This window comes from Heloderma suspectum, chromosome 3, assembly GCF_057233095.1.
Source record: "Heloderma suspectum isolate Gila_16-S chromosome 3, 16-S_ref, whole genome shotgun sequence".
NCBI lineage: Eukaryota > Metazoa > Chordata > Lepidosauria > Squamata > Helodermatidae > Heloderma > Heloderma suspectum.
In genome coordinates, this window is record NC_139460.1 from 233,037,925 (window position 1) to 233,063,576 (window position 25,652).

At 43.1% G+C, this 25,652-nt stretch overlaps 1 protein-coding gene across 1 annotated transcript; it reads left to right on the plus strand.

Moving 5' to 3' along the window:
• The first annotated feature begins 500 nt into the window (after positions 1 to 500).
• C3H10orf143 (chromosome 3 C10orf143 homolog) lies at positions 501 to 18,071 on the plus strand. The gene is made up of 4 exons (XM_084845945.1): positions 501 to 894; positions 9,997 to 10,161; positions 10,284 to 10,349; positions 13,022 to 18,071. Exons 1-4 carry the CDS (start codon positions 829 to 831, stop codon positions 13,049 to 13,051), a joined length of 327 nt encoding a protein of 108 aa, XP_084702071.1. The 5' UTR covers positions 501 to 828; the 3' UTR covers positions 13,052 to 18,071.
• Positions 18,072 to 25,652: the final 7,581 nt, after the last annotated feature.

Consider the following 25,652-nt stretch of genomic DNA (forward strand, 5'->3'; position numbering starts at 1 on the left):
AATGAGAGCTATCCGAGGGCCCTCTGGAAATAATGGAAGTTGTGCATGCCAGTTGGACGGGGCCCCACTGAAATAAATGCAAGCTATAAAAAAAAGCAAAGCAGGGGTCGTCAGAAGGTAATGGGGAGAAATGATGGGGAGCAGCAGTGCCAGACCTTGAGAGACTGGAATGAGGGCCCCTGCAATGGCAGCCCCAGGGGTCCACCTAGGACTGGTCCCAGGGGCACCATTCCAGTCTCTCATGGCCTATCCCCCAACATTTCTCTCCAACACTGTGGTGAATGTAGTCTATCGCTGTGACCCCTCCCATGCCTTCTCCTGACCCGTTCCTTGCCTTATCTGTAGCTTGCATTTATTTCAGTGGGGCAGAAGCACGTCTGGCATGGGCAGCTCCCACTGTTTCCTGTGGGTCTTCAGACAGCTCCCATTGTTCCTACGAGGAATTCGTTTTCCTAGCAAGATCCCGTTTCAGGGCCGAAGACCGCAGCAAGGCTAAGGCCCGGTTTAAGACCATGCCCTGCGGAGCTGCGTCCATTTCAGCGCTCCGCCGGCCCCTTCTCGGAGCAGCCCCTGCGCCACGTCCTGCCGGTATCGCGACACCGAAGGCGGTGTTGGCTTGCACCAGGCGGGTCGCGGGCAGGGGGCCCGGCCTTGCGAGGCGAGCCGGGAGACGCTCGGCCGGCGCTCGCTGGCCTTCCACGGCTCGAGCAGAGGGACGGGCTACGGAAACCAGTGGGCGGGGCGCCGGGAGAGAAGCCCGGCAGCCCCACGAGAAGCCGGGCCGGCGGCTGGGCGCCCGGAGAAAGCGGCTGCTGGGGCCGCGCGGCCATGGACCTCGTGGCGGAGCGGCGGCGGCGGCGCCCGGGGGAGCCGTGCCTGCCCGAGCCGGAGCGCGTAAGTCCCCCGCTCGGCGTGGAGGGGCTTGCCGCGCGTGCCGGAGCCGCTCCCCGGCCTGACAAGTGTTGGCTGGAGCATGCGCCCTCACGCCCGCCGAAGCCGCGGCCCCTTCTTTCTCCCCTTTTGCCCTCAGTCGAATGCGGGGTTTGCCGTCAGCTTTCCGAAGATGGACTGGAAGAGGGAAACGAGCGAAGCGGATGGAGCGCGCGTTGCTCTTCCGCTGATGACAGCCCTGGATTTCGCCGAGAGTTCATCCCCCTCCACGCAGAGGCGGGGAAAGGAGAAGGGAAGGGCAACAGCCACGACGGGTGGGGAAAGGGAGAAGTAGGAAGCAAACCTCGTGGGGTGGCTGGGTCGGTGGGACGTTCAATAAGTCCCACTGGATGCAATGGGACGTAGCAAGGTAACGTGCTCGGGCTGCCGCTGCCAGTCTCGCACGAGACTTCTCTGCCGGCTCTTTCTCAGGCATCTCTTTTTAACCCACAGCACGCTCCGCAATGCCCTGGCGAGATTATTCTGTTCTCGTCTGAAATAAACGGGCCGTGCTGCTAATTCCGAGCGGGAATAATACGTTGCAACCTTCCCTCGCAGCAGCGCACACACACACACACACACACACACACACACACAAAGTGTGACCTTGTTTAACTTGTATAGCATTTGTGCTTTCCGGACACAAACGTGGTTGGTGCTTCTTAAGAGTCTGTGAAGCAGCCGCCCTTTGGAGTAGCTTCACTTTTCTCTGTCTTTTTTAATCCTGTTTTCAAGCATCTCGTTGTTCTAGACGGTACAAGACTTGCCCTTTGCAGTCATGCTTTGATTGCAAATGATCCCTGAAAGTATAACAAGCGGGTGGGGGGGAGCGGTTGCTACTGTTGCTCTCCCGCTCTCATCGCCCCCCCCCCCGCCCTCGAGCTCTGCATCCAGCGGGAGAGGGGACCCTGGCTGGAGGGGCCAGCTTTGTACCCCAAGCCTTTTAGCCCAGGCGCCATATTGAGCTTGAGGCTGAAGGGGAGGGGAGTGAGCATGCCCTCCCCCTCTCTCACCCCCCTTCAGCCCTGAGATCATGTCAGGCTCTTGGCTTGAGCTAGCAGATAAGCTCAGCAAGCCACGCGTCTGTTCTCCCTGAGGTAGGCTCGGGCCTGGAAGCAAGGAGCTTTTGAGCCACCCAAAGTTCTTGCCTTGGCCTGCCGAGGGTCTCAGCTTTGGTCTCTGCTGCCAGTGATGCAGGCCTACAACCTGAGGGCAATGCAGATCCGCAGCCCTGAGCCCTACTCATTTTGAGTGGTCTTGGGGAGCAGCAGGGGATCAAAATGGCCCCCACACAGTACTTTTCATTGGGGTAGGGGCATTCTGCCACAAGGACAGGCTCTCCTCAAACTCTCTAATAGACAGAGGTGGTTGCAAACGGATAATGATGGCTAGCAATTACAACCACCAGTTGTAGGGTTTTACTACTCCTGATGCTTCTTGGATTTTCTATCAACATAATAGTAATTTCGTGATGTCTGATTGCAAATCAAACATCAGTGAGGGTGTGTGCCTCAAGCTTTTTCTTTTTACTCCTGCGAGTTTCAGAGCTATTATTTTAAAGGACTGAATCGTAAAACTGAAGGCCTGAAAAAAGAGACTCAGGGTCATAAACCTCAGCCTCACTCACCAGTTCTGGCATTCACGTTCTTAGACCTGAAGTAGCCCTGACAGATGCTTTTACTGCCTCTTCAAACCTTCAAGTGATTCTACATCACTTTCCTAGCGTGTCTCTTCATCCATCAGACCTTGCCACCCCGGCAAGAAAGTCACAGATTCTGACAAGGAAATTTCATGAGCTGTCATGGACGTGAGAATGGAGAAAGACATACCAGCTTGGAGATACATAAATGTCAGAAGCCATTACCTAGTTATAAATTTAGATGACACCTTGCCAGTTCAGGGGTAGTAGGATAAGGTGTATGCTGCAAGGACGAGGGAAGACACAAATGGATTGTGTGCATTGTGGAAAAATTGTTTCATTGGGCTAGAAAAATCCCCATTTGCCTGGGCACCTACCTTTTTTGCTGCAGGTGCTTGGGAAATTGAAATATTAGGCTATACAGTTGTTTTCCTCACCTGTTCTGAGAGCTGGGTGAGTGGGGACCAGGAGGGAGGATCTAAGCAGAGGGATTTAGGAAACCACCTGGAAAACTGGTGGCACTGGCAGGTACCCTGCTATATAACGATATTCTCTTTATTGGACTGGAAGCTGGGAGATCCGGGTTCTAGTCCCCACTGGGCCATGGAAGCTTACTGGGTGACTTTGGGTCAGTCACAGACTCTTAGCCCAGCCTATCTTACAGGGTTGTTGTTGTGAGGATAAAATGGAGAGGAGGATTATGTACGCCACCTTGGGTTCCTTGGAGGATAAAAGGCGGGATATAAATGACATACATACATACATACATACATAAACATTGACTTCCTTCTTCAGGTCTGGCCCTACTATTAGGCACAGTGAGGCAGTTACTCTGAGTGGTGGGGAGGGAGGAGTAGCAGCCTCCTGCCATTCCCCTCTGTTGGAGGACAGAGCTGCCCTGCACACCCTAAGCTAGCCTGTTGCCCTCAGGTGTGATGGAGAATGCTGTCCCATCATCAGTACCAAAGTAAGATTCAACTGCCGGTCTGGTCAGCTTTTATAGGTGCAATGTCCAGGGGTGGGGCACCATCTTGACCTTTGCTTCAGGCAGTAAAATGTCTTGGGTGTCTTCACCAATCTGTTCCTTCCCCAAACCCAGGCAAATACATTGAGGTTCTCAGCTTAAATAACATCCCCTGAAAGTCTACAGCAGTTGACTTCAGTATGTTTGTAAGCAAATATATTTTGGACAATTGTAAACTGCCTTTTATATTTGAAAATATTAATTTGTTTCCAACTTCTGAGAATTAAGTTACCAAATATTCAATTTTGTCTTAGCCCTCTAGCGTTAATAGTTAAACATTACTGAGCTCAGTCCTTCAGAGATTTCACAGGCAAATGCTTTTGCTTGTGTGGAAGAAGCCAGAGGAAAAGCTTTTTATATAAACATTTTTAAATTTCTTTGTAAGCAAAAATCAATTTTTGAAAAAGATTATAATTCAGAATTCAAATGCAGCAGCATACTCGTGACAGGAAGCACCAGTGATTTCTTACACACTAATTTTGCCAAGCTTGATACCCCTGTATCTTTTTTCCTGAAGTGTTTTCCAGTGAGCTTTATTTTATAGTGTAATTAAACCTATCAGTGCAATGGCATGTGCTTGTTAAAAGAGCCACCTTTGGTACTTAAGTGTAGTTAGCCATCATTTGCTTTATTAAAAGGACATTTGCAAATATACAACAAGGCAGGCAAATCCCCCAGGAATTTAACCCACTATCTTCAAAACCCACACACAGCACTAACCTTCCCTTTGGCTGAAAAGGGCTGGACACGTTTCCCCTCTAGAGCCTATTAAAACCACTCTGTTAAGTGACCAGAGGCTGTTAACGCATTAATGACATTAGTTGCTTCTTTTCCTTCAGGGACTTTGCACAAAGCCTCCCAGCCCCACGCACACACTTTGGGGATGGGGGGTGACACTAATAGCATTTCTGCAGAGGATTGAATTTGTTGGCTATGCTGATCAAAATAATGTGAGCTAATGCCATCCTCATTTTCAGTGTCTGTCTAAAGGCCATCTTCTTTAATGCTTTATATTCAGTAGAATGAGTTTTAATATCACCCTTAAGGGGTGATTGGTCTTATCTGCAGCTTTTGAGATCAGAGTTGGTAATTGGTGTCTCCTTTAATTTTTATCCCACTGATATACTTCACTAAGAAAGTGCTCCCAGCCATGTGGCAATGCAGCCATGCCAGACTGTGTGTGCAGGTTGCCTAGCCTATCCCTTGGGTCAAATGGTATATTCCATGCAGAAGTAACCAAACCAAAATATCAAGCTGGGAACAAATATAGGTTTAATGGAGATTTCCAGAAATAACACAGCGATGTCATATTACAGATAGCAGAATGAGAGGATTACCAATCACTATAAGAGAAGTCTTGAACGTCAACATACAGCCAATTGTGTGCAGCTATATAAGCTGGAATTTAAAATAAGAAAGCATTACTGTGATGCCATAAGCTACCTATTACTGAATCCCAGGTCCCTAGATAAGGGGGGGAAAGTCTGGAAAAGAGATGTTTGGTGAATAACGGGACCCAAACAGTACAAGTAAGAGATGGCTTGTCAAACTGGCAAATACTTCGTAGCACATAATTTAAATAAATATTCCTAGCCAATCAGATAATGGTCTACACTGGAACAACCAAGAGCATTTGCGGAGACACAGCACCTATTACAAAGTGAGGTTGGTTTATTTAACATAGAAGAATACAAATTGTACACTGATCACTTCGAGAACTGGCTAACTGGTAACAGGCACTATATGAACTCCAAAGGGAGTTAATCAGTTCATATGCAACAAACAGTCCTAGCCATATGTAACAGACAAGGCAGAAAACCAAATGACTATGATAGACATCCAAGCACAGGACTCAAAGAGTGGGGAAATTAGCTTGAGGGCACACTCTGTGTCTAGAATGAGGGTTGCTGTCTATGGAAGGCTAGACCATGGACATGTGTGGTGGGTCTAGATCTAAATGGGTTGGACTATTGTTCCAGCGTTGCTGAAGAAGTCAGAACTAGCAAATTGGAGTTCTATGGCTTGTGGGAGTGAAGGAGAGACTTGAGACAGAAGAAGGGTTTTGCAGCAGTTTGTGCATAGCCCAGGAGCTAGTCAGTATACTGGGCTAAACTTCTCAATGCTCACACAAGGACATGATGGGAAAGAGGCTAAAGGGGGTGGCAGCTACAATTTGTAGGAAAAGGTCCTCCAGAAAATAGGATAGAACTAAAAGATACCTGTCAAGGGATTCCACTGGATCGCCTGGAAGAAGGAGCTGGGCTGCAGGAAAACTCCTGCAGTTGCTGTGGGAAAAGGAGCCTTGTAAAAGGCTTACACAAGTTGCCACTTCAGCAAAAGCAGGGACTTGGGCATCCAGAAGCAGGTGTTCTGGGGAAAGGGATCGACAAGCCTCACTTGCGGAACCCTGGAGTTCGTGGCTTGGGAGTGATTTCAGCAAAGGTATTGAGAGAGCCAGTGGACACAGCCAGGAACCTGGAGCTTGCCATGCACCAGAAATGTATAGTACCAGGACCTTGGGGAGGCCAGGAACATGGGGTGCCCAGAACTTTAGGGAGGCCAGGAACACTGGGCATTTGAGCCCCTGGGTTTTTGTAGTAATTAGACAAAAGGAACCATGTCTCTGGGGGACATGAATACTGAAAGAATACTCCTTTTGACACCTTGGAGGTCCTTTGTCCAGAACTAATCAGGCTGGGATTTTCTGGGAATTGCTGTATGTAAGGGTGGGGACATCCACCCAACCACTGTACTTTTCAGTAAATATGCAATGCCTTGAATGTATGCAATTCTTTGCCTGGGGTGTATTTGTGCCTACCTCCTGATTAATGTGCCTAATTCAATTGGGAGACACCTAATCTTAGTGTGATTGATTAAGGGCATAATCCTATGAAGATAGTCGACAGCCTCCGAACTTGAGGACTGATGAGTATCCAGTGCAGGGTAGCTGGAGTGCAGAGGCGATCTTCACCTCTGCTCTCCAGCCGCTCTGCATTTCTGCTAGATGGGCGGTTTCACCCGTCTAGCAGCAGTGCTTTGGAGGGGGAGGGAAGAAGGCTGGCTTGGCCATAGGAAACATTGTGTGACCAATGCCCCAGTCTCCTCTCCACGCCCAGGAACACCTCTTTTCCCATCTCTGCACTCCATTTCTGAGTGCAGAGACATAACCAGAACCGCACTGGCAGGGAGGAGAGGGGACAGGGAGCGCAGTTTATGGGCTCCAAGGTTGGAGCCCTGTTTCTGACCTTGGATCCCAGAAACCAAACAATCCTGTTTCATTGTCTGGGGGGCATAGGATTGCTCTCTAAGTTATTTTGTTGAATCTTGACCTTAGTATGTGATCAGATGACCTAGGAGGCATTCGCTGCGTTATCTTTGCCATTCCAGCTGGAGATAGAAGCCTTCGAAACTTGTTTTTACACAGGGTGCCAGGCTATGTTTCTTTAAGTGACAACACATAATATCTCAAAATACTGGGGTGAACTGTCTCTCGAGCTTCTATGGCAGACAGCTTGAATATTTGAATATTCTTCTTTCTTTGTTCCTGTAACTACTAGATTTCTATAGTGCATGCTTGTACAATTCCACTGAGTTTTGAAACTGCACATTCACACATTCCCTGACCCCCCTTGGTTTGCCTTTAATGTGTATTTCATGCTGAAAAAATGTGACTATCCCATACTTCCTCACATTGAGTAAGGAAACATGGAGGATGCTGCATTTCAAAAATATAGTCAACACACAATTTATCTACAGGAAGATATAAACAGTAGTTACTCTGGATCCTACTTTATATTGAAATATGAGACAGAAACAACTAATGACGCAATAGAAGACCAACATCAAGAGGGTCCTTGATGTTAAATTAGCCGCGGTGTAATGAAGATTAAAATACATCATACTAATTTAAGCCAGTAGTTAATATTACCAAAGCATCTGCCACTTAATCTATGTAATGATAAATTGTCATTTGGTATACTCATGCCATACATTTTGTGAAGCCTTTGTGCAAAATCCACTTTAACCCACATGGAATTGCCAAATATTGTTCATCTGCCCCTATACGCAGTAAAACAAAAATGCTTTGCCTTGTCATGTTCCCAAATGACAATCTGTGAATCTGAATGTATATCTTTGAGCTAACCTTTTATGCTTTACTAAACATACCAGATATGCTGCCTGAAATATTGGACTTCCAAGCCCTATTAGAACAGGATTAGCAGATTTATTCGCCATTTTGATGAAATTCAGTAAGAAATAGAAGAGGTCTCTAAAGCTGTCTGACCCCATTGGGCCTTGCCACGGACATGCTAGGTACTGTGTTATTAATGCAGTATCCACAATCAAAATTCTATACTGGTCTGTTGTTGCAGTTCCATGAGATGTTTCCAATGCCATCGAATTTCAGAATAATTTGGAATTCTCTGTAGAAACCTCCACAGGTTCTGCTTGCATTAGTATAAGATTCTTAGCCAGCTACTCTGTATGCTAAATTTCTATCTCTGATAGTAAGTACGTTAGACCCAAAGCAATAGTCTGATTTTATTTTTGATAAGGAAAATTTCTTCTAATGCATAGCAGTAAATCACTTTTCTCTTTCATCCTTCCTCTCGTGCATCTTGCTAGTTATGCTGTTTGTACTTGTATGCCATAGCTTTTAATAAAGGACAAATTCTGCAGTAACAAAGGAGGCGAATGTTTTCCCAGTGGAAGGCAGACTGCCTTCAGAGGGCCTTCTCATATTTTGATTATTACATTTTGCACACTCTTAGTATAATACATATTTTGTTTCTGATTCACTTCCTTTAGATATATCTTGTTTCTTTTTTCAACGGTGTTCTTGTTTCAGCCTTTCTCCTTGGAGATTCTTCTTGTATTCATCCACTTTGTTTTAACCTAACAGGATTTTTTGTTTGTTTGTTTATATTCAGATTTTGAATTTAGTTTCTGCAAGTGAGCATCTACCTGCAACAAAAAGTTGTAGTGTGTTTTTGGCCAGTAAGAGGAGTGTTCCTGTTCAGGGCTCCTGGCAACCTGGAACAAGGGCCTTGAGGTGCTGTTCAGAGGAGCTGGGGGAAATTTCAGGAGAAGTAAAGGGAAGACCCCTTGTTTCTTCCCCGTCCTCAGGAAACATGCATTCACTGAGCTATATAGCACTAATAGAGCTCAGCTTGGGGTTAGTGTGGGGGAGAGGTTTTTGACCTCATTGTTGGGTTTGCCCAGAGCTAATCCTTCCTCTCTGGAATAATATAAACTGCTAGGAGCTGAAGTAGGCCAGTTCTCTCCCCACTCTGGGCATCTCCACATCAGCCTAAAATCCTGCATTTTAAACGGGGCTTTCTGCTTCCGTTTTAAATGCAGGATCACAACTACTCCCTTCTTCATGTGCTTCCTTCTCCCCCACCTCCTTCTCTCCATATCTGAATCTTCCATTATCTTTCATTGATCTCGCTCCTCTTCTTGCCACTTTCACTCTTTTCATGGAAGAAACTGAAGTGGAACACAATGGGGTAATTTGATAGCTCGTTATCTGTGATCTTTTTAAAAACAGAACAAAGGGCATTTAGTGCAGGAGACGCCTTGAATGATCACTGTGTCATGTAAAGGGCCCACAAACTTCTGTGAGGGAGCAATCTAAATTGCAGGATAAAAGCCCTGTGAAGGAGCCCTCCATTTCCCTTCTCCTTGTCCCCATAGATACTCTTAGCATTTCATGGCTCAACTGTCCTCAACGTTCTATGAGTCCTGGAAGTCACTGAGCATAGGTCCTTGTCAGGCCATTTTTGGAAAGTTCTTCTCTTTTTTAAAACTTGTATACTCCTCCATACCTGGTAAGTCCTTCAGTGTGTAGCAACCACTGCCTCTTTTGAGGGTGGGATACCTTTCAACCTGAAATTTCAATATTAGAGGGATGATGATGCTTTAAGCATCTGTTTAGTTTGTGGGCAAGCTATGTATTCATGAAAGATGGCTCACTTATCCAGTGAAAATAGAAAAGGCAGAATCGGCCGCGTCCAAAATGCACCATTATGACACCAGGGTGTGTTTCTGTGAACTCATGTTTTTCTTTCTACTTTCTCCTCACACACCTCCCCCCCAAAAAACACTTGTCATTTATTTACGATTTATGTAACAATTTGAATGAGTAAATGGTTTTACAGTCTTCTGTTGTGTCCATCCTCACAATAGCGAAGTAGGTAATTTTAGTTCATTTCTCAGGTAGGAATCTGAGGCAGAAAGGTTGTGAATGGCTCACGGCCACCCAGTGAGCATATGGGTCAGATAGGGCTTGAATCGTGATTTCCCAAGAACAAGTCACTCTGGTCACTGTGCATGTACGATAGAAGCATAAGGGGGGATCCTTCACTCCTAATTTCTTTTTCTCCCTCCCCCACTCCCCCAGAAACGAATATGTAGAAGTCTGGAAACTGTTCCACAGGAGATCAGCACTTGCCACCCACCAAGCAAGTATGCTATGGATTACTGGGATATGGAAAAGGATTTGAAGCAGAAAGATCCCACAGAATTGTTCAGCCCTCAGATTATGAAAGAAAAGCCAAATTATGTGGTATGTTTTATGCAGCTCAAATCCATGCTTTTAACAGAAGATGTTAATATATTTCATAATAAAAATGTCAAATAATAGTTGGGTTTTTTAAAGAATTTTGTGTATATGTGCTTATTAATCAGATATTTCCGAATAATGAAACCAGAACTGGTGCCCAGCCTTGCCCAAGATGTATTGCTGGAGAACCTGTAAGTATATTAACCTTCTTACTATGACATAAAAGATAGGCTTGTTCTTAAATATTAGAGCCATAAAACATAAGGTTAATAAAAAAAACTGCAATTACATTTCTCAGGGATAAAGCATGTAAATAAAAGAGGCAGATTGATTTAGCTTTTTCTTGGTATACTAGCAGAGTGCAAACTAATATGTTTTCTGCATCAGGTTGAAAATATAGCGACTGCAAGCTCATTTTTCAAATACACGCTAGAAAAGAGAGTTTAGTCACGTAAATGAATCTCAGTTCAACTTTAAAATGCACAGATTACTCTATTCCAGGAGTATGTCCAGTTAGGAGACATTTAATATTTATGGACAGTGTTTTAGAAGTATTTCTGCAAAATTGGCAGGGGGTATATAATTTGATAATTGCATATTGTTTTTTAGATTTTTTCTGTCTTATCCATAACCTGGCTCAGCTAAAGTTTTTTTGGCAGAGTTACTCCCATCCCAGCAAAGATCATATGCCTCCAAAGCCAGTATGAAGAGATAAGTTTTAAGTATATCTCTAAATGTCAGAACTGTGGGGTCCTGTCTAATGTCAATTGGTAAAGTGTGCCAGAGGGTGGGTGCTGCAACACTAAATGCTCTCCTGTGTGGGGCACCCCCAGAAGTTCTCGCTCTGATGATCGCAGAAATCAGGCAGGAAGATAAGGAGTGAGGCGCTCCCTAAGGTAACCTGGTCCCAAGTTGTTTAGGGCTTTATTTGTTAAAAACAGCACCTCAAACTCGGCCCGGTAGCTTATTGGCAGCCAGTGTAGTTCTTTTAGCAAGGGTGTAGCTTGCTATTGAAAAAATGTCTCCATTAGCAGCCTCGCTGTTGTATTTGGCACCAGCCGCAGGTTCCAGACCAAGCCCAAAAGTTGTCTCATATAGACCATATTACTATAGTTAGCTTTAGGTATACAGAAGGATCCACTCTCTCAGCCCAAAAAAAGTTTCAGTCTTTTGCATACCTTCATATGAGAAGTTCTTGAGGGTTCTTCTCATGGGCGGAAATTGGTACGATTAGTACCATTTTCCTGCCAGGGATGTTGGGGCTTATAGTCACAGTCCATTCCCTGGTGGAAAAGGGTGCCCACCACTGCCTTTGTCACTGCCACCTTTCTCTTCATGCCCCAGGTAAGGTTTGTGGGGCCTTGGGGAAGGCAGCAGGGACAGTGTCAGGGACTCACATTTGCTAGGTGTACAGGGCCCTGCTCACCTTCTTACTTCACATATGGTTGCAGGCATTCAAACACTGGTGTTCACACTTATCAAGCGCCCCTTTTCAAATGCTTGCTACATTCCTAATTGGCTTAATTAGTGTCTTCTGTTTAATGGTATATCAGGATAGTTAGGGATCACAAAACCATTCCATAGGCTAATCCAAATGCTTCATTTAACTAGTTTTATCCATTTTAAGGGTAACATCTATACTTTGCATGTTCTCTTGGTGTTTCCTATAATGTATAATGTACTTCCTCTCTCTCTCTCTCTCTCTCTCTCTCTCTCACACACACACACACACACATGTTATGGGATCCTAGGATAAATTATGGTGCCCCACAGTGCACATGAGGCTAAAAAATGTTGTTTTGCATGTTATGGAGAACACCAGAGTCATTTACTCGCCAAATTCTCTAATTCATGAAGTGGCCCTTAGATTCTTGTTTACACTTCTGTTCAATATAACCTCTGGCTATTTTAAAGATACTAATGCAGGAGACAGATGTGCCCTGGTGCAAATGACAAGATATCTTCCCATCCTGTTTTCAGCTAGCGTCTTACATGTATAACGTCTGGCCCTGGAGTTGGAGATCCTTGGTTCATATTCCAGTATTGCAAAAGCCAGTGAAAGTACAGTGAATGCTCTCTCTGGGCAGCTTTAGTTTTTTGACAAGCAAAGGAAAAATGGAGCATGAGTGAGCTCTTGTTTCCTGTTTCTGTGGTTCTGTGTAATATCTGAAGCATGTGATCATACTTTTACCCCATGGGAGAAATTCCCTGGAAAACTAGGTGGCACTGAAGAACCTGTGCTGATGTCTCTCATCTTCAGTTGTGTAGACAGCATATGATCCCATTCTGCTATGCATTAACTTATGAAACTGCCGTAATGTAAGGTGACATCCATTCACTTAGATGGTTCAAAAGAAGGATCAGACAAATTCATGGAGCATATTCAATGGCTATTAGTCATGACAGCTCAGCAAAAGCAATACATTTCTCATTGCCATTTGCCAGGGACAAACTACATGGATTGGCTGTTTCTGTCATGGCTGGCTTACAAGCTTTTCAGATATCTAGCTGACCTCTCTGGGGGGCAGAATGCTGGACTATATGGGCCTTGGTCTGATGTAGCGGGGCAATTATCATGTTCTTGTTTTCAGTTCTGAAAGCATTTAACTTATGGAGACCAGGTGTGTTGGAAATGCGTGTCTAGCCTCACTCAAAAAAAAAACCCTATACATCCACCCTTAGACAAAGTCAACTTGGTGGGGGGGAGAGTGGGGGGGATGTTGAATGTAAAACTTGCCAGGTTTGTTAAGGTTGCTAATTTTGTTGCAGTGCATTTGTTTATTACTTATTCTCTATCTGGTACAAATGTTGATCTATATAATAGCCCCTGCTTTGAATTAATATACTTTTCATTTCATTTCAGGGACATTTTGGCCATATTATGGGTTTATAGAAGATCAAAGGATACCGATACTCCATAACAAAATATGTATGAACTGGTTTGAGCTGCCAGATTTTTCTACACTCCTCTTAAATTGTATGAAAGTAGGTTGTAATGTATATGAGATCCGTTTTTTTAAGTTCTCACTAGAATCCTACTTTTTGTTTGCCATTTTATATCCTAAAATATGTTATTTCTTCAAAATAGTCAGCTTAGTGGTTCCTCCACCCCCAATGTGTACACAGACATATACACTAGAGGCCTATTTTCATGAGTGTGGGTTGTTAAATGCAGGTAAACGAAAACATGGAGATGTATGATTTATATAGGTATACATAATATAAAAGGTAAAGGTAAAGGTGTCCCCAACCAGTCGTGTCCGACTCTAGGGTGCGGTGCTCATCCCCGTTTCTAAGCCGAAGAGCCAGCGCTGTCCGAAGACGCTTCCGTGGTCATGTGGCCGGCATGACTGAACACCGAGGTGCACGGAACGCTGTTACCTTTCCCGCCAAGGCGGTACCTATTTATCTACTTGCAGTTTCTTGCTTTCGAACTGCTAGGTTGGCAGGAGCTGGGACTGAAGACGGGAGCTCACTCCGTCACGCAGCACTCGGGTCTCGAACTGCTGACCTGCCGACCTTCCAGTCTGCAGTTCAGCATCTTAACCACTAAGCCACTGCGGCCCCATACATAATATACTGAATGTCTAAAATTTGTTGATTGTTGACATTCATAAGTGAATAATGACAATCCCAAAAAAATGTTGTGAATGACCCAAATGTATACACACACACACACTTAAGTCTCACAAAAGAATAACCTTTAATTGATTTTTTTCAGTATTCACTGATGTATCTCTGAATTTTTAGTAATTCACAAATTTGTTTAGGATCATCAATATTTACACTGATGAATGTCATCATTTGACCAATTTTGGATGTGCGCTGTAGCACAGACAGATAGAAAGATATATCATTGATTTTAGTCTCATTGCTTTGCCTTTCTTCCTTTGAAGACAAGAGCTTTCAGTCGGCCCTTAAGAAATTGCCACCATGAAGTCTAGTTGACCCAAATCGTAGCCAGAGGCTGCGATCCAGTAAACCACAGGTGGAACTGTCTTCCTCTGTCTGCTAAAGAAGTCCGAGTTCTGCATATATAACCTCTTCTGTATAGCAGACAATGGAAAAATCTAGCTGCACTCATTCACTGCAGTGCATCCCAGTTCTGTACATTCCCATAATTCTATAAGTCCCTATTGCATTATTAGCAATTTCCTGTATAAATCATCATATGGTGGAAAAGAGAAAATATTATATTTAATGTTACATGACAGTGCACACTTTTTTGACCTCAAATCAAAAAAAGAGAGTGAAATCAAATATTTCTTTAGCTTGCGGTTCCTTGCTTGATGGTGGTAAATATTATTTTAATCTGCATGTTTGTCGAAAATGCCATAAAATGTCCCTGACGCTGCTGAAGCTATTTTAGAATACAGGATGAAAATAATCTCTCTTCTTTTTTTAGATCTGGGCATAAAAGTGTTAATCATATTTGATATGTTTGTTTTTCGTAATTCATATTTCATGAGTTTTACTGCTGGAGTCATGGCAAGTTTGTGAAGCACACTTCCTAATGGGAGGCAATGAGCAGTAATGACATTTCCTCTTCCCACCTCCACCCTGCAGTGGTGAAACACAGGAAGAACAGCCAGTGTGCAGGGTCTGTGTCTTAACGTGAAGTTCCGTGTCACTCTCTGTGATAGATAAGGAAAGGCAAGTAAGGATATGGAGGCCTGAGTGGCACATTATGCTGATTTGTTGTTTTTTTCCTCAAGGAACAAATGCAGGTTTTAAGTCAGTCATGGATCCACATATTCTAAATATCAAGTCAGTTGTGTCAGCTGCAGGGCCCAGGAAGGAAAGAAGTCTCACTGCCTTACAAAATAGCTAATGGGATGCTTCCTGCTGGAAAATGAGAGGAATCCCATTCTACCTCTGTAGTGCAGAGATGCATCCTTCTCCAGTTCTCTTCCTGTTCTTAAGCAAGAAGCATCCAGTTTCAAAGCAGAAACAGCAGGGGAGGATGGGAGGATGAATGTTGCAGAGCAGAGCACAAAGATTTGTTCCGCTTTGTACTGTCAGACCATTGGTTCATCTCGCTTGGTATTGTCTGCATCAGTGTTGAGCAACTTGTGTCCCTCTAGATTTTTTGGCCTACAACTCCCATGATCCGTCACCATTGGCTTTGCTGGCTAAGGCTGATGGAAGCTGTCGGCCAACACATGGAAGTTGGAAGGCCACAAGTTGCCCAGCCCAGGTCTGCACTAATTGCCAGCAGCATTTCAGGGCTCTGGACATAGTCTTTTCCAGCCTAGACATGCCAGGAATTGAACTTTGTATGTTTTGCATTCAAAGCATGTGCCCTACCTCTGAGCTAGGACATAATCAAAATCCGCATTGGTCAGGAGCTTCCCATTCTGCCCAATGCAGAGACATGTTCCATGCACACACACAGGGATTTCCCACTGCATCTTTCTTAAGTAACAACAGGGGTGCCTTATTTAGTCATTCTCCTCATGTAAGATGAGGTGGGTGGTGGGCGGGCATGAGCATAGGAACTTCCCCCTGCCCCCCATCACTGTTCTCATTGTCCTCTGCATGTGGATATTGACTGTCTGCAGAGGAGAGCTTCCTCTATCCATAGAGGCACTCCTGATTTTCCAGGGTTCTAAAAACCTCGGGAGAGCCCCCACCAACATGCAAAGCCTCCTCTGCAGAGAGTTGCCCTCCATATGTAGAGGGTGGCAAGAATGGTGAGGGATGGGAGACCTAATGTACTTATTCCCATTCCCACTCCTCATGTGTATAGCTTACATGCAAGGAGAATGACTCGATAGTGCTAAGATCTCTGCACAAGCTTTGGAACTGTTGAATTACAGGCAAAGGTTCTGTGAACAATATAGAAATTTTCTCCTGAATCATGTCTACAAAAACACCTAGTAAAGTTTGCCTTTGAATATATGAAATGCTTTACCCTCTGACCCACCCATCCTCCAGCTTTTAAAATTTAGGATTTAATCTAGAGCAGGGGTCCCCAACCCCCGGACCGTGGACCGGTACCTGTCCGTGGCCTGTTAGGAACCGGGCCGTAGGGGTGTGCGAAACCCCCTTACCTTGGGTCTGCGGGAGTCCATGGGGGGGGAGGCGATCCGTCCCTCCCGCCCAGAATCCTTGCCAGCCCTGGCTGGCTCCGCTCTGTGGCGAGTCTGCAGAGCTGCCAGCCAGCTCCGGCCACTGCCAGACTTCGGGACGCTGGGACGCAAATGGTGTCCACATAGCAGACGCCATTTGCATCCCTTCTACGTAAATCTTTACATAGCCTATTACTGCAAAGAACAGGGACGCAAATGGCATCCGCTATGCGGACGCCTTTTGTGTCCCAGCAGCTGGAAGTCCGCCAGCAAAACCATCCCCCCCCTATCCATGGAAAAATTGTCTTCCATGAAACCAGACCCTGGTGCCAAAAAGGTTGGGGACTGCTAATCTAGAGGCAAGTATTGCATTTTCCTGTGAGATCATTCTTGTGAATATGTGTGCACATTTCCTTTAACGTTGGAGTTAGAAAATATATCGGATGCTGAAAATTGTGAATGAAGAATTGTCTGCTTTTACTTACAAATGACCAGTAAAATAATAAAAATAGAGAAACTACTACAAGAGAGAAAAAAGAGAGGCGCTTGACTCTACTAAGGACAAAGTTTATGACAACATGTTATCTGAAAATATTTAGAATCAAATGTGTGATTCCTTATGATTTAATTGAGCTACTCCGTAGCAAAAATTAACCTCGTAAACTTTTTTGCTGCTTCAAGCTTTAAAAATCAGTCCACACATCCTTACATTTCAATAGATTTTCCTTGCAACCCTCTTAATACAGCTTACAATGAAATATTAAGGACAAGATGTGCAATAGGTTGAGGAGAGTGGCTACTTGTAGTATCTGAATAGTACTATAGGAGTTCAATCTTATGCATGTTTAGACAGAAAAAAGTTCTAAAACTCCCAGCATGCCCTAGTCAGCCACGCTGGCTGGAAGACGCTGGGAGTTGTAGGGCTTTTTCCTGTCTAAACATGCATAGGATTGTGCCGTAAATACAGTTATGTTCTGTCTTACGAACCGAAAGTCTGTGATATTAATTAATGTTTTAATTAAGATTTTGTTTTAATCTGGATTTTATTGTTAGTCGCCTTGAGCACCATTTTTTTGGTGGAAAGGCAGGATGGAAAATAAATAAATGTCTTAAAAACAATGGTGCCTGATTTTGGGGGATTCCTCCTCAGCTCCGCGCACCACAGCCTACCCTACTTAGCAGGGTCCCCCAGCCATCTGTGTAGCACTTTCAGGAGACTAGAAAGGCTGTCGTAGGGACCTTTCTGCTTCCACCAGCCCCACTGCATGTTCCTAAAGCTGGATTTAACCCAATGGATTTTCCTTTTAATTTTCAACGCGATAGTATGGCATATATGGCCCATTATGCATGGGCCTTTGAAGTCTCTAATTACATTTTCAAAAGCTATGAATTTTTTTTGAGAGTTTGTGTACTAATTATTTTTTCCTAATAGACCATAGAACATTTACACAGGCCAGTACGCAGTGTGAAAATGTGATCTTAGAACAAAGGTTTCTAAAACTGATGCTTTAAAAATGAATGTGTAATATGATACTTGGTTTTTTAATCCCAAAATCAAATAGGAAAAAGTTATAACCAGAAAAGTGTTGTCTTGAGAAGTTTTAACAATATTATCATATATGACTTTATATTGATAAATTTTGTAAATGTATATACATATTAATCCTTTTGTATATAAACCTAGAACTTCTACTTTCATATATGTAAAATAAGATATAGAGTTTTATTGCTTTTAATTCAGATGATACAATTTGATGTTTTTAATTTGAACTTTAAATCTTTGTATTTTGTAAATCACAATTTATAAAAAGTTAAACATTAAATAGCACCTTGCTTTTAAAAGCAGACATTGTTTTGCTATTTCTTCTTTTTTGAAGCCAGGTCAATATGTACGGAAATTCAGGTTAACCCTTCCCAAAAGTTTGGCTTGTACACTTTTGTACAAATGGATACCATTTCCTGTCTTAGTGCAGGCTATTCCAATTGTCTATTTGACCGTATATTACTGGAACGTTTTCTCCTGCACAATTTCATGGAGACATATTGCATTAAAATAAATATTATGGGCTCAGAAGACTGTACTTTGGCCTATCATTGGCTGGCTTTTTCAGATATGATGAGATTCTAGTGGAAAGAACAGTTGAGTTTATACAGTAATTTATAAGTGGAAAAAGTCAGTACGTTTCCCTGTCATCTCCTATGGTGCACCAGTGTTAAGAAGTGGCTATTTTTCAGGCCTGAAAGTGGCTATTCTTGAACAAGGGAACATCTTAGGGAAACTTCAGAATGTAAATGATGAATTACAATGTATCAAGAACTTCACTTCTGTCACTTCCAGCTTGAATCATGATTGTAGCTTCCTTTCCCACTACAGATGTTAATTAGCTTAGCCATTACTGAAGTGAACAGTCACTGTGCTTATTTTTGCATACATCTAAACTTTAATGTAATTGTCACATACTAATTTTGCATTTTCATCTGACTCACTGTTTAGATTTTTTTTTCTCTCTAAAGCCATGTGTATATATACACCTGACAACTGAGGATAGTTCATGCATCTGATGAAAGTGGACTCTATAGTCTACAAAAGCTTATGCTGTAATAAATTTGTTAGTCTTTAAGCTGCCACAGGGTGCTTCATTCTCAGTCTTGGAAAGGTATCTGCATGTTCTCAAATCTACCTTTCTTAAACCCTGGTTAAATATAAACCATAAGGCACATTTACACAAAACCTTCTCCATGGGACAATGACAGGGGAAAATCACCATATATTCATGTTTCCATGGCATTCATGCTCACCCATAGTGGGGAGAAAGGAGATGAAATGGTAACATAATTACATTTTCAGCAAACTCTACTTCTTCAGCAAAGGCTGGTAGTTGCAAGGTTCAAGAGTCATTGTAAAATGTGGGAAAATCCAAGTTTCTGAACCCACCTTTGTTCAAGACAGGTTTAGGTTTCATAATAGGGCCACTTCATTCCCAGTCTTCTCCTTATGTTTGTTTTTCATTTTTATCTCTTTCGTGCTTGGCTAGAATTTCTCGGTCTACATTCCTCAATCCACTTTCTCCAGGAATTGACCTGCACAGGATTCCCTGGAGTAAGTGGTTTGACCTCAAAGGTCTTTTTTCAGGATTTAAGGCCTCCACTTTTTCTTTTGAGGTTTGTTTTGTCAGCATATTCTGGTCTCTTGACAGATCTACTAAAGGCCAGTCTCTCTTTTTCAGCATCCTGTCAAAGTGGTATACCTACACTACTTCTGCGACCAGGTGTCCCTATAAGAGTATTATAGCTTCAGACATTAAACAGTTGCACTGTGTAAGTGACACATTCTAAAATCAAAATGTGCAAAGAACATGAATCTCAGTTTAGTTTAGTTTATTTTCTGTATTTCTTAGCTGCCTTTCAAGAAGTTCCTATTGCTAGTGCCCGCCAACATTATAGATCTTCATGGCAGGCTAGTGCAGTGCATCAGGGCACTGTAATTGAGGTTTAATAGGTACCTGTTTAGTTTTAAATCAGACCAGATCACTTTTTGTATCTCATTTGGATAGAACAGGTGAATGGGAGAGATATAGCAAGTCATCACAATTACTGTTGTACATCATACTAAATAAATACCTTCATCTATTAAGTGATCACAGGTATAATACTAGTTCTAGTCTTGTATCTATCATGGAACAATTCTGGAGTAGCAGGCTAAGAGAAATTGAGGCGATCCTGCACACTCTTACTTGGGAGTAAGTCTCATTGAAATCAATGGGACTTATTTCTCGGATCACTGCCTTGTTGTGGCGAAGGGGCTTGCGTAACTCAGTGAAGCCATAAGCTATGCCGTGCAGGACCACCCAAGACGGACAGGTCATGGCGGAGAGTTCTGACAAAATGTGGTCCACTGGAGAAGGAAATGGCAACCCACTCCAGTATTCTTGCCAAGAAAACCCCATGGAACGTAGCACAAGGCTAAAAGATATGACGCCGGAAGATGGGACCCTCAGGTCGGAAGGTGTCCAATATACTACTGGGGAAGAGCAGAGGGAATTTCCAAGTAGCGCTAGAAAGAGTTAAGTGGCTGGCCAAAGCCGAAAGGACACTCAGCTGTGGATGTGTCTGGTGGTGAAAAGAAAGTCCGATGCTGTAAAGAACAATATTGTTTAGGAACCTGGAATGTCAGATCAAGGTAAGCTGGAGGTGGTCAAACATGAGATGGCAAGATTGAACATCGACATCTTGGGAATCAGCAAACTAAAATGGACAAGCATGGGCGAATTTAATTCAGGTGACCATTATATCTACTACTGTGGGCAAGAATCCCTTAGAAGAAATGGAGTAGCACTCATAGTCAATAAAAGGGTGGGAAAAGCAGTACTGGGGTACAATCTCAAAAATGACAGAATGATCTCAGTACGAATCCAAGGCATTCAACATCACAGTAATTCAAGTCTATGCCCCAACCACTGAGGCCAAAGAAGCTGAGGTTGATTGGTTCTATGAAGACCTACAACACCTTCTAGAACTAACACCAAAAAAAGATGTCCTCTTCATCATAGGGGATTGGAATGCTAAAGTAGGAAGTCAAGAAATCACCGGGATAGTAGGCAAGCATGGCTTTGGTGTACAAAATGAAGCAGGACAAAGGCTAATAGAGTTTTCTCAAGAGAACACGCTGATCATAGCAAACACTCTTTTCCAACAGCACAAGAGGCGACTCTACACATGGACATCACCAGATGGTCAATATCGAAATCAGATTGGTTATGTCCTTTGCAGCCAAAGATGGAGAAGCTCTATACAGTCAGTAAAAACAAGACCTGGAGCTGACTGTGGCTCAGATCATGAGCTTCTTGTTGTAAAATTTCAGCTTAAATTGAAGAACATAGGGAAAACCACTAAACCATTCAGGTATGACCTAAATCATATGAATATACAGTGGAGGTGAGGAAACAGATTTAAGGGATTAGACCTGATTGACAGAGTGCCTGAGGAACTATGGACGGAGGTCCGTAACATTGTTCAGGAGGCAGCAACTCAATCCATCCCAAAGAAAAAGAAATGCAAGAAAGCCAAGTGGATGTCTGATAAGGTTTTAAAAGTAGCTGAGGAAAGAAGGGAAGTGAAAAGCAAAGGAAAAAGGGGAAGATATATCCAACTGAATGCAGAGTTCCAGAGAATAGCAAGGAGAGACAAGAAGATGAACAATGCAAAGAAATTGTCGAAAACAATAGAATGGGAAAGACTAGAGATCTTTTCAAGAAAATCGGAGATATCAAGGAAACATTTTGTGCAAAGACGGTCATGATAAAGGACAAAGAAGGCAGGGACCTAACAGAAGCAGATGAGATTAAGAAGAGGTGGAAAGAATACACAGAAGAACGATACAGGAAAGATCTTAATGTCCCTGATAGCCATGATAGTGCGGTCACTGAACTTGAGCCAGACATCCTAGAGAGTGAAGTCAAGTGGGCCTTAGGAAGCATTACTAACAACAAAGCTAGCGGAGATGACAGTATTCCAGCTGAGCTATTTAAAATCCTAAAAGATGATGCTGTTAAAGTGCTGCACTCAATATGCCAACAAATTTGGAACACTCAACAGTGGCCACAAGACTGGAAAAGGTCAGTTTACATTCCATTTCCAAAGAAGGGCAATGCCAAAGAGTGTTCAAACTACCATACAATTGCGCTCATTTCACATGCCAGCAAGGTGTTGCTCAAAATCCTACAAGCTAGGCTTCAGCAGCATGTGAACCAAGAACTACCGGAAGTACAAGCTGGGTTCTGAAGAGGCAGAGGAACTAGAGATCAAATCGCCAACATTCACTGGATCATGGAGAAAGCAAGAGAATTCCAGAAAAACGCCTATTTCTGCTTCATTGACTACGCTAAAGCCTTTGATTCTGTGGATCACAACAAACTGTGGCAAATTCTGAAAGAGATGGGAGTACCAGACCACCTTACCTGTCTCCTGAGAAACCTGTACAAGGGTCAAGAAGCAACAGTAAGAACCAGACACGGAACAACCGATTGGTTCAAAATTGGGAAAGGAGTACGACAAAGCTGCATATTGTCACCCTGCTTATTTAACTAATATGCAGAGCACATCATGAGAAACGCCATTCATTGGATGAATCACAGGTCGGAATTAAGATTGCCGGGAGAATTATCAACAACCTCAGATACGCAGATGATATGCCTAATGGCAGAAAGCGAAGAGGATCTAAAGAGCCTCTTGTTGAGGGTGAAAGTGGAGAGTGCAAAAGCTGGTTTGAAACTCAACATTAACAAAACGAAGATCATGGCATCTGGCCCCATCACTTCCTGGCATATAGAAGGGGAAGAAATGGAAGCAGTGACAGATTTTATTTTCTTGGGCTTCAAGATCACCGCAGACGGTGACTGTAGCCATGAAATTAAAAGACGCTTGCTCCTTGGGAGGAAAGCTATGGCAAATCTAGACAGCATAGTAAGAAGGAGAGACATCACCTTACTGACAAAGGTCTGCATAATCAAAGCTATGGTTTTCCCAGTAGTAACATATGGCTGTGAGAGCTGGACTATAAAGAAGGCTGAGCGCCGAAGAATTGATGCTTTCGAACTGTGGTGCTGGAGAAGACTCTTACGAGTCCCCTGGACTACAAGGAGGTCAAATCAGTCCATCCTAAAGGAACTCAACCCTGACTGCTCATTGGAAGGACAGATACTGAAGTTGAAGCTCAAATATTTTGGCCACCAAATGCAAAGAGAAAAGTCACTGGTAAGGCCTTGATGCTGGGAAAGATTGAAGGCAAAAGGAGAAGGGGACGGCAGAGGATGAGATGGCTAGATAGCATCACCGATGCAATGAATATTGACTTGAGCACACTCCGGGAGAGAGCGGAGGACAGGAAGGCCTGGCGTGCTATGGTCCATGGGGTCACGAAGAGTCGGACACGACTTAACGACTGAAGAACAACAACAACAACGTAGAATTGCACTGTCAGTCTCGGCCACATTATTACGACAATTCTAAATATAGAATCCGTGGTTTATGAAACAAATTGCCCTACCCCAGTACATAAGTCTGCATACATGTCCCATTTGATAAATGATGAGTGGTGATCTAACAGTGCCAGTCACCAAATTAATTAATGCAGTGAGTAATTGGGCACAAGATTTAATTCAGATACTGTTCCTTCCCATATTCACAGGCTGATAAAATCATAGGTAGGAGAAGATTTCTCTGAACACATCAATTGTCATATAGTTTCCTATTATACTCTTAGCTCCCAATTGGGACCATGACAAAATGCCATGTACATTGATGGTGCTGTGTAAATCATAAGGTACATTACACGCTAACAAGAAAACATATTTAGGATTCTACTGCTAAAATATGGGAAGTTTTTTAGTTTTAATTACAGCATTCATGCCCAAATAGTACTTTTGAAATCAGTGATTTCCAAATCATGTCAAGTGACCTTCTGCGGTCCTCAGATGTGAGTTGAAATAAACTAAAGTATGGGACCTGCTTTGTGTTTTACATATGTATGCATTTATTTATTTTTAAAAGGGGTGTCCATGCTTAAAAATAACTGGAAGCCATTCCTCATAATCCAAGATATGTTGGGAGCACACTGCAGATACTCATTAGTGAAGATACGATATGCTGCACATGCTTAGAGGCACTCTTCACGTGAACTCAGGGTTACATGAAGCCTAGGTGTGTGTCTTTAAGCTTCCTCTAAAACACAGACTGTTTAATTAGGACCAATTTCATATTGAATTTAATCTTGTCTTGACATGTTTTGAGTGGCATTTTTTCCTTGTTGAATCAGGCCATACTTGTATGTGACTCTATTATTGTTACTGGAGAAGTATCGAAAACGCTGCATGATATTTGCTTGCAACACAGGGTGTCATTCATGAGTTATACATAAATGGCAGCTTTACATATTTAAAGGAAACATGAACTGCTTCATATCTGAAGCATGTTTCCCAGGGGGTACCACCACCATTTGATCTATTTTTGATTAAAATGTAAAAATTAAAAATTAAATCAAATGGTGGTATAACTCCTTAGGGAAAACATACTTCAGTTATGAAGTATTCCCTGTAGCAACCTTGAAAATCTTACAACTGTATTGTCTCATCTGTAGGTGGTCCTTTTATGTCACACATAATTAAAATGAATTGCTGTTAGTGAACCCATACTACTGCATACAGATTTATGAACCTGGAGGCACCTCCATTCAGATGTAAACAGTGATATCACAAAGTAACCGTGAGGGATAAACAGCATGAGCATAGGTATCAGTGAGGAAGACATTTCCCTGTGCTGTAAGAGGAAAGACCAGGTGCATGTCATAAAACATTATGCATATGTCTAGTAAAAAGTATTTCCTGCAGAAGGATAATAATGCAATGTGATTAGCTTACACTGCCTTTGCTATGCAGTTCAGGTCTGTGTTCTTCAGCTGAAATAGCATAAGAACTTCTAATGTATAAAGAAATGGCTTTCGTCACCAGGACAAAAAAAAAGAAGTGAAATTGGATTTACGAAGAAAATGTGCTTTGAAAACACTAATACGACTTGTGTGTATCAGGATATGTGGATGTACATTTGATAAGATTAGAAAGTAAGAAGGGATTAAAAATGAGACCATAGAATTTGCATTCCACATTTCACCGACCTGAAAGACCAAATCTCACATTTGGTTGTCTTGGGGGTGTTTTGATTCTGTTAGTCATGTCACCTCTGTCCATAACAATGATTTGTGGCTATGTGTTGAAGTGAAACTGAAATTCAGACTCTTGTATCCCATGTACTTTCAGTGGGAAGTACAAAGAGAATAGGTGACCTCCTTGTGTGTTTTGTTCAACATTTGAGGCCCTGCTCTGAATATGTCTCAGTCAACTCAAGTTTGGCAGATGTTTATTTGGAGCAGAGTCTTTCAGTTGTGGTGCCCACCCTTATGGAATGCCTTCTCCAGGAAAGCCTGCCAGGCCCTAACACTTCAGGAAGACTTTGGAGCCTGACTGATAGCTTTCCTGTGGTTTTGCTTTCATTTTCCAGTGTTTGTTTTAGGAATCCCTGTTGAATTTGTAACTTTAGTTGCAATTTGTTTCTATGTTACCATGTTTGTTGTTGTTGTTGTTCAGTCGTTCAGTCGTGTCCGACTCTTCGTGACCCCATGGACCATAGCACACCAGGCCTTCCTGTCCTGCGCTCTCTCCCGGAGCATGCTCAAGTTCATATTCATTGCATCGGTGATGCTATCTAGCCATCTCATCCTCTGCCGTCCCCTTCTCCTTTTGCCTTCAGTCTTTCCCAGCATCAGGGTCTTTTCCAGAGAGTTTTCTCATCGCATTAGGTGGCCAGAATATTTGAGCTTCAGCTTCAGTATCTGTCCTTCCAATGAGCACTCAGGATTGATTTCCTTTAGGA

What these genes read in the sequence shown, in the direction of transcription:
- C3H10orf143 (XM_084845945.1), top strand. Translation starts at nt 829, where the DNA reads ATGGACCTCGTGGCGGAGCGGCGGCGGCGGCGCCCGGGGGAGCCGTGC. An exon ending in AAGAAAAGCCAAATTATGTG is followed by an intron (nt 10,162 to 10,283) that starts GTATGTTTTATG and finishes CTTATTAATCAG; the next exon opens with ATATTTCCGAATAATGAAAC. An exon ending in GATGTATTGCTGGAGAACCT is followed by an intron (nt 10,350 to 13,021) that starts GTAAGTATATTA and finishes ATTTCATTTCAG; the next exon opens with GGACATTTTGGCCATATTAT.